Genomic DNA, 19486 nt, shown 5'->3' with positions numbered 1-19486 from the left:
ATATATTGGAGATTTGGGACTGGAGAGATTAAGGGAACAGTGAAGTGAAGCTGGAACAGAAAAGAAAATTAAGATTCAGTAGAGAAAATGGGGTGGCCAGTGTACTGAATTTAGCCCCTTATTATCAGGAAACTAAGAAGCATCATAAAACAAATGGAACTGATCCAGAGAGATTTTGGCTGCTCTGAGTCCATGAGAGCAACTTTGGTAACTAAATGAAAACTGAGGTACAAAGTGGATAGAGAAGGTTTATCTCTGCTTCGTTCAACACAGGACTCAGCAAAATTGTGGGTTCTTAAAGACCCCAAATAAATGCATAAATGGCAGGAGAGTTTTTGTTTTACTGATGGGCAGTGGCTGGACTGGTGGAGTCTCTACAGGGCTGTGGCAGGCAGTGCTTAGGGGGGAGGGGATCACAACAGGGGTAGAAGGAGTCTAGATGCTGCATTGCTTCAGCTAACACACTAGTGGGACCGTCCCAGAAAAAACTCAGGGGCATTGGAAAAGGGTGCTGAAGTCCTAATATTATGGAGTAAGGACTAAGAAAACAGTAGGTTTTTGGACCATGCATATAAATGATAATCATAGTAACATGTTAAGTGCAATGTAGATATCAAATCCAGGTCAAAGATTAAGAAAGGATGTTTCATGTCAACTGAGTCATCCCTTATAAACTGAGTTAAAGAAGGGCAGAGGGATGGTTTTCCAAGAACAGGGCCATGTCTGATCAAATATGTGAAGCAAGAAACATATGGTATATTTGGGGAAATTACCAATGACTAGAATATAAACTAGGAGGTAGAGAAGGAGGGAGATGAGGCGAAAGGCACCTTGTGAGCATACAGAACCTTGAATTTCTGTATTCAGCAGCATGGATTTTTGTCTTGTGGGTGAAGGAGAGCCACAGAAGGATTTTAAACAAACATGGGAATTTAAAAATGAGTAAAAAACAGTTTTATATTAAAAAAAACCCACAATTCAATAAATGGTGATGAAGTGATCTATATGCAAAAAAATCCAGAAACTTGGACCTAACTCACACTTTATGCAAACATTAATGCAAAATGGATCATAGATCTATATGTAAAACATAAAGCTATAACAGTTCTAGAGGAGAGTAGAAGAGAATATCTTTGTAACCTTGGGTTAAGTAAAGAGTTTCCAGATACCACACCAAGAAGCACAACCCATAAAAGAAAAAAATATCTACAGATCACATTTCTGACAAAGAATTGTATCCAGAAAATATATTTTAAAATCTTTTAAAACTTAACATTGAGGGGGAAAAAACCTAATAAAAGAAAATGGATGAAAATATGAAGACCCGCTTTATCAAAGGAGAAATATGGATAGCGAATAAGCATATAAGAGATGATCAAAATCAATTGTCATTAGGAAAATGCAAAGTAAAATAACAATGAGATACCAATATAAACTCACTAGAATGGCTGAAATATTTTTTAAAATGACAACATAAAATACAGATGATGCAGAGCAAATAAAGCTCTCACAATTACTAGTGGGAATGCAAAATTGTACATCCAGTTTAAAACCAATTTGGCAGTTTCTTACAAAAACATGCATTTACCATATGATCCAGACATTTCACACCTAAGTAATTACCCAAGGTAAATGTAAATATATATTTATGCTAAAATCTAACATGAGTGTTCATAAAAGTTATATTAATAATCACCCAAAATTAAAAACAACCCTGATGTCTTTCAACTACTGAATGCAGAACCAAGCTATGGTACATCCCTATAAAGCAGTGGTTCTCAACCTTTCTAATGCCGCGACCCTTTAATACAGTTCCTCATGTTGTGGTGACCCCTAACCATAAAATTATTTTCGTTGCTACTTCATAACTGTAATTTTGCTACTGTTATGAATCGTAATGTAAATATCTGTGTTTTCTGATGGTCTTAGGCTCTACAGCAGCGACCCACAGGTTGAGAACTGCTAACAGGGTCGCCCAAGACCATCGGAAAACACAGATATTTACATTACGATTCATAACAGTAGCAAAATTACAGTTATGAAGTAGCAACGAAAATAATTTTATGGTTGGGGGTCACCACAACATGAGGAACTGTATTAAAGGGTCGTGGCATTAGAAAGGTTGAGAACCACTGCTATAAAGGAACACTACTCAACAAGAACAACAAGCTTGCATCAAGCGTGCATTCTGTTAAGGGAAAGAAGCTACAGTAAAAGACTACATATTGTATTATTCCATTCACAGAACATTCTGAAATATAGCTCCTCTTTAAAGAAGCATTTCGATTAATAAACACAGAAAGAGGTGAACAGAATAATCATTAGAATATAATAGTAATAATAGTTACAGGCAAGATCTATTACAAATGACAAAATTATCGGGGAAAATTTGACGAGAAACAGGATATTTGCATAGTCTCCCCCTAAATATATATTAAATACAAAAGGGGAAATGTAACTTTATAATGAAGTGATCCAGCAGATAGCACCTTGACCCAGTGATCCATGTTAACATCCCCGGGATAAGGCATGTGAGATGTTATGCATTGAGAAGGAATGCACTGAGAAGGGTACCCACCTTTTGTGGTATTCCTGCTCCAAATGCATAACCACAAATCAAATTATGAAAAAACAATAGACCCACCCCAAAAGAGGGATATGCTACAAAATAACTGACTAGCATTCTTGAAACATGTTAAGGTCATGAAAGACAAGGAAAGACTGAAGAATTTTCACAGATTGGAAGATACTAAGGAGATGTGATAACTAAATGCAATGTGGAATCCTAGACAGGATTGTGGAAAAGAAAAAAGACATTAGTGGAAACGTTGATAAAATCTGAATAAAAGTCAATAGCTTAGTAAATAGTACTGCTTTGATGTTTAGTTCTTGGCTTTCTTTTTTTTTAGCTTTATTTTTATTGTTGACACTATTACAGATGTCCCCATTCCCCTCCCCCTTTGCCCACCTCCATCCAGCCCCTGTCCCCCACCCCCATCCCCTCAGGCCATCACGACTGTTGTCTGTATCTATGGATTATACATTTATGTTCTTTGGCTAAGAAGGTGAAGGATTAGTTCTTGGCTCTGATAATAGTCCTGTGGTTCTGTAAAATACTCACATAAAGGGAGAATGAGTGAAGTTTATATGGGAACTATATTATTTTCACTGTTTTTCTATAAGTCTGAAATTATATCAAAATAAAATTTTAAGAAAAGTCACAGTAACATTTTCTAACAACAAAATAAATATGAAAATATTAAACATGAGATAAATAAGGAGCTTGCTATATTTCCATTATTTAATTTTATGGGGTTTCTGTGATTAAGACGTCTACTGTATTCATCCAAGCCTAATAAGACCATCTGGATTACAGTTCTTGAGCAATGGCTAAGTGATTGCCTTACCTTGCAGCCTGGCAGAATGGCTCTCATTCTGAGTGCACAGATGCAGATTCATGTCTATAAGATTACCTATTGCTCTTCTCAAATTCCAAGCCATCAAACTCTTTACCAGAATGAACTGCAACATGAATGATTGGAAGGAATTTTTATTTTTTTAAATGGAGTAAGATTTCACCCTCTAGATGGCTCTATTCAGTTTTATTTAGAGGTATTAAAAGGCAACATTATGTGTGCATAAAATTGTACTTCTATTCCCTTTTCTCTCCTAGTTTTTACAGTTTACAGTGTTATCTTCACACTGAGCAACTTGCTACTAGAATTTTTTAGCCTGCTACTTATTACTCTCTACCCAATAATTATCAGGCCTGTTTAGGGGAGAGAACCACAGGAAGAAGATAGTAAGAAGTAGATCTAGAGATGTGATTAGAGTGAATGACCTTAAGAAACCCAGATACTTAAACACTGAAGGCACGAGAATAAATTCCTTCTGACTACAGAAGTGTGTTCCCTCTTGTAAAGAGGGAAGTACACTTTGGCAGAAAATAAACTAAGCTGGTGATCCCAATTAGTCCATGTTACTTGAACCAAGTGTGATCCATGGGGCCACCAGATTATGTCATTCTGTTACTGTTTGTTAGTCACATTTGGTTCATTTTTCATTTATCAATATGTATCTATAATAATAAAAGCATAATATACTAATTAGACTGGACAGCCGAATGACCTTACAGACAACCTTTTGGACAAAGCCGGGGCTGCGAGGGCAGAGGCAAGCCGCTGCAGCTGCGAGGACTGAGATCCTTGTACAAATTTTGTGCATTGGGCCTCTAGTCCTATCTAATAAAAGAGTAATATGCAAATTAACCATCACTCCACTACACCCATAAGCCACGCCCACCAGCCAATCAGAAGCAAGTATGCAAATTAACCCAACCAAGATGGCTGTGGCCACGGAGTGAGCAGGAGGCTTGGGTTTCCCTGGCAATGGAGGAAGCCAAGCTTTCCGCACACCCTGGCTGGCCCAGGCCTCCACTCAATGCTACAAAGTTTCAATTATAGAAGATAAATAAATCCCAACAGAAATGGCGGCGGCCACGGAGCTGGAGAGAGCAGGAGGTTTGAGTTGTCCCCAGCAATGGAGGAAGCCAAGCTTTCCACACACCCTTGCGGGCCTAGGCCTCCGCTTAAGGCTACAGAGTTTCAATTATAGAAGATAAATAAATCCCATATACCAGGGCCTCCGCTTGGGTCACCTGGGGGCGTGGCCAATCTGCAAACCACCACAGGCCCCTCACCCAGGCTGCCTCATGCCCCAAGGGAACCCCCACCCTGATCTGGGACATCCTTCAGGGCAAACCAGCCAGCCCCTACCCGTGCACCAGGCCTCAATCCTATCTAATAAAAGAGTAATATGCAAATTGACTGTCAGTCCAACACACAAGATGGCTGCCCCTATGTGGTCAAAGATCCTGCCCCCATGTGGACACAAGATGGCCGCCACAAGATGGCCAGCAGGGGAGGGCAGTTGGGAGGGACTAGGCCTGCAAGGGAGGGCAGTTGGGGGCAATCAAGCCTGTAGGGGAGGGCAATTAGGGGTGACCAGGCCGGCAGAGGAGGGAAGCTGGGGGTCACCAGGCCTGCAGGGAAGGACAGTTGGGGGAACCCAGGCCTACAGGGGAGAGCAGTTAGGGGTGACCAGGCATGCAGGGGAGTGGTTAGGGGGTAATCAGGCTGGCAGGCAGAAGTGGTTAGGGGCAATCAGGAAGGTAGGCAGGCGAGCAGTTGGGAGCCAGCAGTCCTGGATTGTGAAGAGGGATGTCCGACTGTCCGTCTAGACCCGATCCCGGTAGGATTGGGCCTAAACGGGCAGTCGGACATCCCTCGAGGGGTCCCAGATTGGAGAGGGTGCAGGCTGGGCTGAGGGAAACACCCCCGTGCACGAATTTCGTGCACCGGGCCTCTAGTATAATTATAATTACCAATGACAGATACTTTGTCATAAATATCCTGCGAATCCATTGAGATTCTAGAAATTTCTCAAGAATAATTCATCACTATTTTCAGTAACAGGAAATTTATACTAATAAAAGGGTAATATGCTAATTAGAATGGACATCTTCCAGACATCCTTCCAGACAAAGCCACAGCAGCTGTGAGGGCTGAGGACTGGTGGCGCAGGAGAGGCGGTGGCGCAGGCCAGTCCAGAGCCTCGGCCCCTTTCACAGAGGCCACGGGAGAGCCTGGCGCTGCACGAGAGGGCAGGGCCATGCAAGAGGGCAGGACCGTGGCTACTTTTCACAGGCCGGCCCAGCACTGCGGCCCCTTCCGCTGAGGCAGCGGGAGAGGGGGCTGCACAATCCCAGTTCCAGTGCTGCCCCTTCTGCACAGGCAGCCACAGTGGCGCAGCTCGGGCTGGTCCCGGTGCCATGTCTCCGTAGAGGCTGGACAGGGTACAACCTGCTGTGCCTCAACCTCCCACAGGCCTTCCCCCAGCTGACCTGGCCCCAGATCACCCCCCACCCACCAGTGGGTGGGGGGGGGCAGGGCCAATGCTAAGAAGCAAGGGCCAAAGGCCAGCAGTGGCAGCAGCAGCGGGGTGATGGGGGTGGCGCCTTCCCCTGATCGCCCGATCGCCTCCCACAGAGGGAGTGGGGAGTGGGTCTAAGCCATCAGTAGGACATCCCCTGAGTGCTCCTGGACTGTGAGAGAGGGCAGGCCAGGCTGAGGGACCCCCTATCCCATGCACGAATTTTTGCGCACCAGGCCTCTAGAAGTAAATATTAAGGATGGTAGGAAAAGAGAGAAAATATACCAAATTACAGTTTCTTCTCCTTTTGCTGCCTCTCATCTCTCCTTTTCCCTTGGGTTGAATCTCTTCTCAATTTTATGTTATCCCTCTTTCCCTCATTTATCAACAACACTTTTTTGGGGCAGCAGCTTCTGCCATGATTTCTAGATTCTCTCGTGTTCTCGGTGAGCCCCAGACTTTCGAACCTTTCTTTATCAGTTTTCCTTCACACTTTTATCAGGAGCTTCCCCAGGCCCTCCACCCATCACCTTAGCAAATGACCCTGCCTCTGACATCACTGGTGAAAGGGAGAGCTGGTAAGTCCAGAGGCAGCTAGGCCTTCTAGGTACTAGCAGCCTTTTCATGTCACAGTCACCTATGCACCCAAATCAGGTCAGCTTGGTACATTTTCATCCAGAGCCTCAAGAATTTAGAATAGAAAGAGACATAGGAGAGAAATGAGTGTAAGTTTTGAGGTGCTTTTGTCATTTAGCATGAATGCAATCTAGAATTCAAGAGAATGGTGAAGAATAAAACCAGAGGAGGTAGACACAGGGCCCTTCCTATGAGGGCAGACATTTTAGCTTCCTTATTCATTGCCAAATACCTCATGCTTGGAAAGGTGCCTGGCACAGAGTACTTAGGGACATAGTAAGTACTACCTGAATTAATGAATAACTTAAAGAATGCTAAGCACTTGGAATTTAAGTAAGATGTCAACACAATCTAATTCTCTTTTTTGTAACCCATCAGTCTGACCTCAGTGCACACATGCCCCACTCATTCTACGGTCCATGCGATCTGGCCTCAATCCTGTACTGTCTGGGCTGTCCCCTCCTAATTGCCTCAAAAAACAAATGCTTCTCAGTTCTTACCTTACTTGGCTTCTCAGGTCATTTTATTCTATTGACCTCTTCCTCATTCTTAGAAATCTGTCTGCCTGTTGATGTTAGTTCTTCTCAACCTCTGGGTAATCCCCACCTCCTATGGCTTCAACTCCCCATCAGTTCCCAACCACTGAGCACTTCTTAATTTGTGCCTGCAGTCCAGATGTCCACCCAGGCTCCCGAGGTGTCCTGATGTCTTTAAATGTCCTAGGCACCTCAAACTTATCATGTCCAATTCAGAATTAATTACTTACTCTCCAAATCTGTTATTTCCCCAGAATTTTCTCTCCATTCCCCTACTTATATAAATCAGAAACTTGGAAGTCATCTGAACCATCCCCATATACAGTCACTAAAGTCTCTCAATTTAACCTAAAATATCTCTTAAATATACTCCCTTCTTTTTATCTCCCTTCTTTAATCTGTTTGCTTGTTATTTTTCATTTGGATTACTACATTAGCTACCTTACAGTTTTTTCCTGCCTCTATTTTCTTTCATTGTGTACTCTGTCCTGTTACTACTTTGCTTCAGCTGTTTTGAGTGCTCTCCTAATATGCCAACTTCTTTCTTAGCACAAGGGCTTAGAACTTCTTGTAGTTTGCCTCAATACTCTCCCACCAAACCTCAGCACTGCTTGCTCATCCACATCACTTAGGATTTTTCCTCTTTATCAAAGACTAGAGGCCCGATGCACAAGATTCGTGCAAGGGTAGGGTCCCTAGGCCTGGCTGGTGATCAGGGCCAATCTGTGGGACGACTGGCAGGGTGATCGGAGGGCCCCACTGGCACCAGCCTTGGCTGGCCTGGGGCCTACGGGCTGGGGGCAGCTCCTGCATTGAGCATCAGCCCCCTGGTGGTCAGTGCACGTCATAGCGACTGGTCATTCCACTCGTCATTCTGCCGTTTGTTCAATTTGCATATTAGGCTTTTATTATATAGGACTAGTGGCCCAGTGCATGAAATTCTTGAACATTAAAAGAGGAAATATTTTAATATTGCTATTTGCCCTTTCTCTATAATAGAAGTGTCAGAGATGAAAGAAAATTAGTAAAATGTATATGAAAATCTTCCTTCTATCAGAATCTGGGGCGCACTGCGGGACCCAGAGTCAAGTCCCCGCCCACCTGTGTGTGCCTCGAAATCAGGCGAGACGCAGACCCGGCCAGCCCCAACCCCATCAAGCCCCGCAGGGTGGGGGGTGCAGCCTCAGGTCCCCAGGCCTGGCGCCAGGCTGGGGGTGCAGCCTCAGGTTCCCTATCAAGTCCTGCTGGGTGGGGGGTCCAGCCTCAGGTCCCCCGGCCCAGCCTCAGGTCCCCCGGCCCCTGCGCAAGGGTGTGAGGGTGTGAGGGTGTGACAACCGTTTGCATATTAGCTCTTTATTATATAGGACTAGAGGCCCAGTGCAAAAAATTCATGCACAGGGGGGTCCCTCAGCCCGGCCTGCACCCTCTCCAATCTGGGACCCCTCAAGGGATGTTCAACTGCCTGTTTAGGTCTGATCCCTGTGGACTTAAACCGGCAGTTGGACATCCCTCTTGCAATCTGGGACCGCTGGCTCCTAACCGCTTGCCTCCCTGCCTGCCTGATCGCCCCTAACCCCTCTGCCTGCCTGCCTGCCTGATCACCCTTAACTGCCTCTGCCTGCTGGCCTGATTGCCCCTAACTTGCCCTCCTGCCGGCCTGATCTAACTGCCTCTGCCTCACCCCCAGCCTAAGCCACAGTCTGGCCTCCCTCTGCAGGAGGTGACCTGGTGGATCAGGGGAAGGTGCCGCCCCCATTACCCCACTGCTGCTGCCACTGCTGGCCTGAGCCTGGGCCCTTGCAGCCGCTGTGGCTTTGTCTGGAAGGATGTCTGGAAGGTCATCTGGAAGACATCCGCCCTAATTAGCATATTACCCTTTTATTTGTATAGATAATATATTCAGGGGTGGGCAAAAGTAGGCTTACAGTTGTAATACAAATGAATAATACAATAATTAAAAAATAATGGCACAAGAATAAACTCTGTGTTTCCTATACTCACAACTATAAACCTACTTTTGCCCACCCCTTATTTAGATTTCTTTTTTTTCTCCAGTAGGTAGAAGCTGTGTCTTTTTCACTACTTAATTACAAATGCCTAGAAGAGAGGGCAACCAATAAACATTCACTGAATGAATAAATGAATAAATGAATGAATAATTGTATCCAAAATAGCACATGCCACACCACAGTGGGAAATACTGGCCTACTTACTTATGTTCCCAGTGGACTATCTGCAGCAAATGAGTTCTGTGAGCACACTGAGGCCTTCTTTTCTGTATCTCTAGGTTTTAATCAGCAATCGTATCTAACACCTGGTGGTGCTCAGTAAATGTTACTTGGAAAACAAAACGAAACTCTTAACCTACCTTAGCTAGCAGGGTAGCTGAATTCCAGAAGAAAGCAGCCATCTAATTTCTTCCATCAGTTTACCCCTACAAGGTAATTCTGTATATCCAAACCTTGGTATTTGCTTACAGGAAAATTTTGCCTAACCTTTTCTACTTTACAGATTGTTAGAATAAAAACGTTACTGAAGACACCTTTTGTTTCTTTCTGAACCTCTCCATCTTATTCTTAGTTCACTGATATGAACCTGAAGTTAAGTTGGAGGTGGGAGAGAAGTTATCACTGGTACAAATTTTCCTCACTGACATTTTGGTTTTCTTCTTTTGGCAAAGGAATAAAATAAAAAAAAAATAGTGCTAGATTTGATCTTTATTGTTCTAGTCCAAAATTGTGCTAGATTTGATCTTTATTGTTCTGCACTTTTCAAACCTTTGTGCAGAGGAAAAATTGAGGCCTAAAGATGCTGAGTGACTTTTCTAAGTCCTTGTGGCTAGTAGCAGGGTATTACAACCAGGTGCAGAGGCAGATGTCATCTTGGTGGGGGAATGTATTACTTGACGAATGGAGTGCAATTTTAGGACCAGAGAGGCTGTTCTTGTGCATTTAATACACAATGTATTTAACTGGCTTGAATTGGTTCCCTGACTTTGATTCCATGTAGCATAAAAACTATCTCGAAGGAACCACCAAAGTTTTGGAATATTTTAACAGGGTTTGGGCAAACCTAACACTTCCTGTTGCACTTTCTATATCATTCCACAGCATCTTTAGGAATGTTCTATAATGAAATGACATTATGTTTGGGAATTTGTTTGCTACCCTGATTGGCTTTTATTCCCTCTTACTAGATTTACGATTTATTTGAGTCAGTATATCTAAATTTAATGTTGACTACTAAGCAGGGATATAGGTACTTCATTACGTCTCCTTTTGGTTCTTCCATCATCATTTCAAACTATGTGACCCAGTCTTCTGGAGTGTGGTGTCTGAATTGTATTTCTTCATAATTTAACCACAATTCTTATGTTTTTTATAGAAAGTTAGCACTTTCTCTTTTGGCTATGGAGTTCATGAGACTGGTCTACATATTACCTGTTACAAATTGCTACTATCCATGCTGCTAATGGCCATGAGTCTATTCTTGAACTGATGGTTTCTGTTTGTTCTTGGAAAAGAGTATGTGCTAAGAATAAAGTTTAGCTCGATTAATCTCTTTTTATATCAGTTGTATCTTAACAGGTTAATGAAATTGAGATGTGTATCAAATAAATAGGTTTAACTTTTATCAGATATACTTTTTATATAATACATTTCTTAGTCATTTAACTTCCAGATCTAAAATAAAAGTAGTCATATGCACAAATATGAAAGAGTAAAAGTGTTCCTAAGAACTTTTTAGTATGTGTCTCTCAGAGATAAAACCTACATAATAAGTTAAAAAACATGCCTATTAAGAACTTATAAAAGGATCTGATAAGGCTTTTGATCCATAATTTTGCATTAGTTTCAACTTAGAGTCTGTGCATTCATTTCTCAGAATCCAGGATACTCTACTAACATGGCTATATTATATGTTTGTCTTTGTCATAACTATCTTCTATGCAATATGGTAGTCCTTAGGGAGCATTAATTGCTAGCTATCTCTTAGCTACTTACTGGCAATCTTGGAATAATTACCATGTATTTATGGGAATGAGGAATTCATTTATTTATTGCCTTTCTCTTAAAAATCCCATAGCACTGGAGTCAAGAAGATAACAGTATAAATTGCCCACTTATCTCTGCGGGAATTATTCCTTTTACTATCACCACCATCCATCCCAGCAGCACCATAACAACCTTTATATGGGGTTCACTCATCCAAATTAAAACTATAATGGTTATTGCCACTCAAATCATATTGAACTTATCCTTTCTTTTTTTTATCTCCTTTAACTCTCTCTCTTTCTTTTTCTTGAAATAAAACAAGGACCTTGACTTTGGGATCATATAAATTTGACTACATTGAGGTCACTGGTCCTGTTTTTAGACGAGATTGTTAGAGATGTAAACTAATCACTGTGTTGGTATTTGGATGTTTATGTGAAATAAACTGAGTATTTCAAACTGTCAGACAAGTACCACAGACTATCTTATTAAACCTATTCAGTTGATTCAGAATGAATAATTCCTACGACTTCATAGGGATAATAAATCTTTTTCTTTTCATATACTTTCATGTTTTTATAACATGTAAATAAAACACATCAGAATACATAAAAAAGTCACATAACGTGATTTATCAAAGGGAGAAAATAAATTTCTGATACTTTTCAGCCTTTGAATTTATTGTTGAACACTTATTTCCAGCTATTTCATGCATAAATACACATAAGAGGAATTCAACATCATACTTAAATTGTTATTTTAAATGCTTTGCAAAGATTCATATCCCAACTTTAAATTTATCTTTTTCCTTCCAGCAAGATATAAAACAAAAGGGATAACTTGAAATACTCATGTTAAATTAATAACAAGAAAGTCAGAAAGTATAAAAAAATGATTAGCATGTTATTTTATCTCTCTCTTTTAGATTACTATCTTTCAGAGGCAATTTACTTTAATCACCTGAATATTTTTCTTATTTTAAAAGTAATATATTTTTTAAAAGTAATATCAGATTATTTATTTAATGTTATTTAATTCAGATAAGATAATTAAAGTGTAAAACTATGACTTATTCATTGTGATACAGCAAAACAAACAATAAACAAAGAAACTATGAGTTTTAGAGTCAGTCAGAGCTCAGTTGGGACACCATTCATGCTAGTTACTTTGAGTTAGGAGTCCTTTGAAGGTTAATTACACTGTTTCACAAAAATAAACTCAAAATGGGTAAAGGAGTTAAAATGTAAGATGGAAAGCCATAAAAATCTTAGAAGAATCCATAGCAATTTATCAGACATCTCTTGTAGCAATGTTTACTGATACATCTCCCAGGACAATGGAAACTAAGGAGAAAACAAACAAATGGGACTACATCAAAATAAAAAGCTTCTGCACATCAAAAGAAACCATCAACAAAATAACAAGAGAGCCCACAGCATGGGAGAACATATTTGCCAATATTACATCTGATAAAGGGTTAATCTCCAAAATGTATAGGGAACTCATATAACTTAACAAAAGGAAGACAAAGAATCCAATCAAAAATGGGCAAAGGGCCTAAACAGACATTTCTGGAATATGGACATACAGAAGGCCAAGAGGTATATGAAAAAATGTTCAAAATCACTAATCATCAGAGAGATGAAACCAAAACAACAATGAAATAGCACCTCACACCTATCGGAATGACTATCATCAACAAATCAACAAACGACAAGTGCTGGTGAGGATGTGGAGAAAAAGGAACCCTCGTGCACTGCTGGTGGGAATGCAGACTGGTGCAGCCACTGTGGAAAACAGTTTGGAGTTTCCTAAAAAAGTTAAAAATGGAACTCCCATTTGACCCAGTGATCTCACTTCTAGGAATATATCCCCAGAAATCAGAAACAATCAGAAAGAATATATGCACCCCTGTGTTCATAGCAGCACTATTTATAATAGTTAAGATTTGGAAACAGCCTAAGTGCCCATCAGCAGATGAGTGGATTAGAAAACAGTGGTACAGCTACACAATGGAATACTAAGCAGCTGTAAAAAAGAAGGAATCTTACTATTTGCAACAGGATGGATGGAGCTGGAGACCATTATACTAAGCGACATAGGTCAGTCAGAGGAAGATAAGTATCACTTGATCCCACTCATTTGTGGAATATAATGAAGAACATAAACTAATGAACAAAAATAGGTATAGAGATATAGAAGCATGAAACAGACTGTGGAATCTCAGAGGGAAGGCAGAGGAGGGTTGGCTGGGGTGGGGGGGGGGGGGCGGGGAGAGCAGGTATGTAGAGATCAACCAAAGAACTTGTATGCTTATTAGCACAACCAATGGACACAGACAATAGGGGGGTGAAGGCCTGGGCTGTGGGGGCAGGGGCAGGCTGGGAGAGGTCAATGGGGGGAAAGAGGACATATGTAAGTCTTTCAACAATAAAGAATAAAAGAAAAAAGGCAAACTGTATATGTAAGGTGCCTGGCACAAAGCACCAATAATGGCTACCATTTAATGTGGCTTACTGTGAGCCACAGACTGTGCCAAATGCTTTATACATTTACAAAGGTAATCTTTACAGCATTCCCATGGAGTACAAGTTACTTTGGCCCTATTTTATAAATGTGGAAATAAAGGATAGAGGTGTTAATTCATTTACCCTAACCTGCACAAGGTAAACCTGCACAAGTGCAGTATTCTAACTGGGCTCCATCTGCTTGGTTAGCTATGGTTGTGTAAGAAACTACTCAAATCTCTGTGACTTTAAACAATAACCATTTTATTGTCTCTCATGATTTTATGGGTTGACTGAACTGAGCAGGGTGATTCTTTGCCCTACAAGATGTAAACTCTAGGTGGTGGTGGCGGGGAGTGCAATGTCTGAGATGGTTCATCACAAGGCTGGCATTCAGTGCTGACTTGTCTGTTGGAAGCTCAGATAGGGCTGTCACCTGGAGAGCCTCAGCTCTCCTCTTTGCGGTGCTGCTTGCATCCTCATCATGTGGATCGGCTTTGATTAGCATTGCACACTGGGCTATAGGGAGGAGTTTTGAAAGAGGAAAAGCTCCAATGTGCAGACATGTAAGATGCTCTCAGTTGTCCCATACGTTAATGTCTCATTGGCCAAGGCTAGTCACATGGACAAGCCCAGAATCAGGGATACTGGAAGGCCCATTAAGGCCACTAAAGTAACAGCCCACTGTAATAGCAGTCATCAAACACACTCTTTTGAGTCCTCCAAACTATCATGGCTGTGACAAGAACTTGAGTTTCAGACATACAGTCAATTATATACTTAGTAAATTTTTATACTTTTCTGCTTCCAAATATGACATAAAATGTCAATTTTATATAAATCATTTTCAAAGAAATTTCAGTTTTATAAAAGAAAAGTGCCTCTCAAAGATTTAAATTGTTTTTATGCATTTTAAAAAATGCCATTCTATACTGGGTTTTTTAAGTTATAGTTCTTTAGTGAATAAAATAAGGAGAAATATAGTTAGGCTTTATGCCCTATTATTATTCAAATAAAAGTGAATGTAAAGCAATTTGTTTCTTAGAAATATGATTAATTGTGGATTTGTTAAGAAGCTTCTTTTCAAAGGAATGGCTTTCATCCCACTATTTCTGTTAAAAATAAGATTTTTATTTCAGATATTGTAATTCTATCTTCATTTTATGTAAAATTAAAAATAATTTAGTCCTAATGGTATTTATCTAGATGGGTTCCACACAGAACTTCTTATTTAAAAGTTTTATTTCAGATAAACTATTCCATATTTGTATATATGTAATTTATTTCCAAACAGAAGTATTTTATCTTAATAATCCAAAATATTTAACTGTTTCTTCTACTAATACTGAAATTTAGGCAGCTTTAGAAAAAGTGAACAGCTTATATATATATATATATATATATATATATATATATTCCTTTACTCTTGATTCATTACTTCAAGTTAAATTAGCAAATGATTTAAAGGTAATAAATACCATTTCAAAGTTGTTTGGTGACCAGTGCAAACTCTGACAATGTCATAGCTTAATATCAAGGCTCTGAGAGGCAATATCAGAAGATGATATCTGAACTAAATTATCCCCTTAATGGCTATAGTAATTAAGATTTTTAAAATAAAAAGAAATGAGATAAATATATAAAAGAAGTAATAAAGGAAATCAGTACTTACTTTTTGTGACAACACCTTCTAGTCGGATGATATTTGGGTGGTCAAACTGACCCATGATACTAGCTTCTCTTAGAAAATCTCTTCTTTGCCGATCCATGTGGCCACCTTTCAAAGTTTTGATGGCAACTGGGATCTCCCTTTTTCCTGGTGTCTTCAAACGCCCACTACAGACTTCTCCAAATTCTCCTTAAAATATGAACAAAAGTAGTTATTTGTTTAAACAGAATACTTATATTCCAGAAGGGATTGAGTTGTTACACGGTACCAACTTTTTGTTTTTTAAAGTAATGGCTCTTAAGTGTGTCATTTTCACATGGAGAGTTCTTTCTTAAAAATTAAATTTGTAATGACAATATACTTGGTCAGCATCATTTATAATGAATAGCAGAATACATTTTCATATGCTGTTCCACAGGAACTACTATTAAAGATATCCCCTGATCCGCTGAGAAATTATGAATAGCCCAATAGGCGATGCTAATGTAATTCTATAGAAAAGCAATCACTGCATAATGTTTCCTGTTCCTGTTCTCAATACTGATATATGGGTCAAATGTCTGCTCTATTCGGGGAATTCATCAGGCATATATAGTTGAATTGATCCCACAGGCCATATGCCTTGGCTTCACTGCCATTAGAAATCAATGCTAAGGTCAATTTGTATATGAACATATTGAAAAGACCATACTAAACTCAACTATAATAAGTCATTATTCAGGGTAACTTATAAGTCACATGTTTGGAATACAGATACAGTAAGTTCAGCAGACAATGACTCTATTGGACAGATTAAATAATAACCAAATACCTACTATGAATTTACTACATATATATCCAGTGCTAGGGTGCTCTGAATTTCAAAGTATAAAACTTGGTCTCTGTTTGCAGAAGTTTATAATCTAGTAGGAGAACCTTATAAACGTAAACGAAACAACTTCAGAACGTAAGAACTAATCCCTGAAAGTGCTGTATTAAATAAGAATGGTGAGAGCTAGAAGACTTCCCAGAAGAGGTAGAAGTTTTGCTGGACCTTGAATGATGGTTACCATTTGGACATTCAAGAAAAGCAGCAACAATGCAGAGACAGATTTATGAAGGGAGTGAGGGAAGTGAAGACAAAGATTCAAAGATCAGAAAGAGGAAAAAGAACGATGTGGACATTGGCAGTAAGAATACAAGGCTGACTAGAGGAGTTATTGTGGGAAAGGTCGGAGGCTTTCATAGTGCAACACAATATATTAAATAAAGCTTGAAATTCAAGACTTAATATATTTAGGGCCAATTACCTGCATTTACTTAAGATCCTCAGTTCATCCTATATAATAAAAGGGTAATATGCAAATCGATCGAAAGGCAGAATGACCAGTTGCTATGACACACACTGACCACCAGGGGGCAGACGCTCAATGCAGGAGCTGTCCCCTGGTGGTCAGTGTGCTCCCACGGAGCAGCGAACCCGGCTTCTGGCTGACGAGTGCAGCAGTGGTGGCGGGAGCCTCTCCCGCCTCAGCTGCAGGTGGGCGGTAAGAAGCCAGGGGTCCCAGACTGCAAGAGCCCTGGACTGCGAGAGAGATGTCTGCCTGCCAGCTTAGGCCTGATCCCCAAACATCCCTGGAGGGGTCCTGGACTGCGAGAGGGCGCAGGCCGGGCTGAGGGACCCTCCCCCGACCAGTGCACAAATCTCGTGCACCAGACCTCTAGTTGATATATAAAGTGAAGATAATAATAAAACCTTCTATATGTCTATAATGTCCCTTCCCTATAAGGATGTGGGAAAGATAAAAAGTGATCACATATGTAACAGTGCTTAACAACTATGAAGTGCTATTCATGTGCTTTAAGTTATACAAATCTTTGGGAGGGTGAAAGGAATGCCTATCTTCAGTTGTTTTATTGCCTGGCAGGTCTGGCCAGTAGTTTTATGCAGTGTAAGTTGAAGTTTGACCTTCTAAAAAATTAAAGTTTGACCCTCTAACAAATTAAATTTTTGTAGTACTACAGATTTTGATTATCTAAATTTTCTTTAGACCACTTCATTGCAGTCAACTACATTTTGACTATACATGAAAATTAACTACCTTTTGATGTTGATGCTAATATATATATACTAGAGGCCCGGTGTATGAAATTTGTGCACTGGGAGGTGGGGTGGTGTCCCTCAGCCCAGCCTGCACCTTCTCCAATCTGGGACTCCTCAGGGGATGACCTACTGCCGGTTTAAGCCTGATCCCTGTGGACTGCTGGCTCACAATCCGGGACTGCTGGCTCCCAACCACTCACCTGCCTACTGCCTGATTGCCCCTAACTGCTTCTGCCTGCCAGCCTGATCACCCCTAACCACTCCCCTGCCAGCCTTATCGATGCCTAACTGCTCCCTTGCCAGCCCGATTGCCCCCAACTGCCCTCTCCTGCCTGTCCTCCTCTGCCAGCCTGGTCACCCCTAACTGCTCTCCTGCTGGGAGAGAAAGGAAGAGAGAGACAGAGATAGAGACAGAGAGAGAGGGAGAGAGAGAGAGATGTATGAGAGAAACACCAATCAGGTGCCTCTTGTACAAGCCCCAACCAGGAATCAAACCTGCAACCTTTTTAGTGTACAGGACTATGCTCAACCAACTGAGCCACCTGACCAATCTTTTAGCTTTATTTTTAAAAAATTTTCTCTTGGATATAAAAAATGGCAATTGATAAAAATTTTCAACATTTTTCTATTAAGGCTCTGAACCTTGAGAGAAAAAAAATGTGCATATGTTGAAGTTAATGCCCAATGCATCCCTATCTACTAAGATCCTTGACATTTCTTTTCAGGTCACTCTAGCTTGTTGTAATACATATCTAGAACAAAACAAACGTTTTTCTTCTCTTTTTCTTTCATATTGCCTTAATAAATTTGTTAGTACATATAAAGATTCAGTAGTATTTAAAAACTCTTCACCTGTTAGGACTTCACAATCAAATTGATTTTCTGTTAACATTTCATAGCAATTCAAATAAAATGTTAGGTATAGTGAAATAAATAGAAAACCCTCCATTGGTATTTTATTAAGACAGGCAGAGTGGTAATTTTCTTTGGTTTTCTGTTGTCTGAAATTCATGTATCTTATTAACACCAGGCTTTTATGTAAAGCTTTTCATGATCAAGCTGTTATCACACTTATTTCAGTGACACTAAATCTGGTTGCCCCAATTAACGATCTGAGACTTCTAGTGCATTCTTAAGGCAAAGTCCAAAAAATTCAGTCTCAGAATGTATTAAAACCCCTATCCACGGTAGGCCTGGAAGTATCAGACATATCAGGCAGAGAGGAAAAAATATTTTAGATTAAATGTATACTTCTAGATGGTGCCAAAGACTGATCTATTATATGATTGTCCTGCATTAAGAGAAGAATTATAAGAAATAATTCCTCAGTAAGATCTCCTAACATTTATGTATACTGGTTAGTTCATCATTAACTCACTTACTATAGGAATGTGGTGTTAACTACTTTTTATTTTATTTTTCAAGACCTTGTCACTATCATTATTAACAAAGGTAAAGCACTTATATAGTGCTTATCACAAGCAAGGTCTAAAAACTAAATATATATGTTAATCTCAACAACAAACCTCTGACGTGGGTCCCATTATTATTCCTACTCTACAGATGAGGAAACTGAAGCACATGAACCAAATAACTTGTCCCCAGTGGTAGAGGTATAATTTGAACCAGACAGTCTGGCTCCACCAGAGGTACCTATCACACCTCTCTGCTGTCTGAGGTGTTTATCATTGTTAATATTTTCTTGTCTTGGTATGTTAAATTTCCAATTGGTAACAATGGTGTCTTTAAACGAACTATTGTATAGCATTCAAGCACGTCAATTGTATATGCACAGGGCATGGAGTGATAAAACCATATATTAGACATTTTTCACTATAAAATAAAAATGGAGACCTAGCTCAAATATGTTGTATATTAGATGGTCTGGAAAAAAAATCACTACAGTCTATCTAGTTTCAAGCGAGCAAAGAACATTATATCTAGGATCATTGATCTTCTGCCACTGACAGCCCACTCACTGACTAATAACCTGGTGTATCTCCCTGGATGGTGGTAAACCTTTTTGGACAAGCAATTTTGTTGTATAATATGTAGAGTCATATTAAAATATCAACTAGTATTGGGTTTTCCATATAAAGCCTATATAATAGAACTGAAAGTGTGGGAGG

General features: G+C 40.1%; 1 protein-coding gene across 3 annotated transcripts in view; it reads right to left on the bottom strand.

The window, feature by feature from the left end:
• Positions 1-19486, bottom strand: part of EPHA6 (EPH receptor A6) — a 1057231-nt gene that overhangs the window by 266454 nt on the left and 771291 nt on the right. For all 3 annotated transcript variants that reach the window (XM_080654948.1, XM_080654950.1, XM_080654949.1), the window contains one exon: positions 15278-15463. In XM_080654948.1, coding sequence (XP_080511074.1) covers positions 15278-15463 — 186 coding nt within the window. The remainder of the gene's footprint in view (positions 1-15277; positions 15464-19486) is intronic.

This window comes from Plecotus auritus, assembly GCF_963455305.1.
Source record: "Plecotus auritus genome assembly, chromosome: 2".
Taxonomy (NCBI): domain Eukaryota; kingdom Metazoa; phylum Chordata; class Mammalia; order Chiroptera; family Vespertilionidae; genus Plecotus; species Plecotus auritus.
The sequence above is the reverse complement of the archived record's forward strand: the minus strand, read 5'-3'. Positions and strand labels throughout refer to the sequence as shown.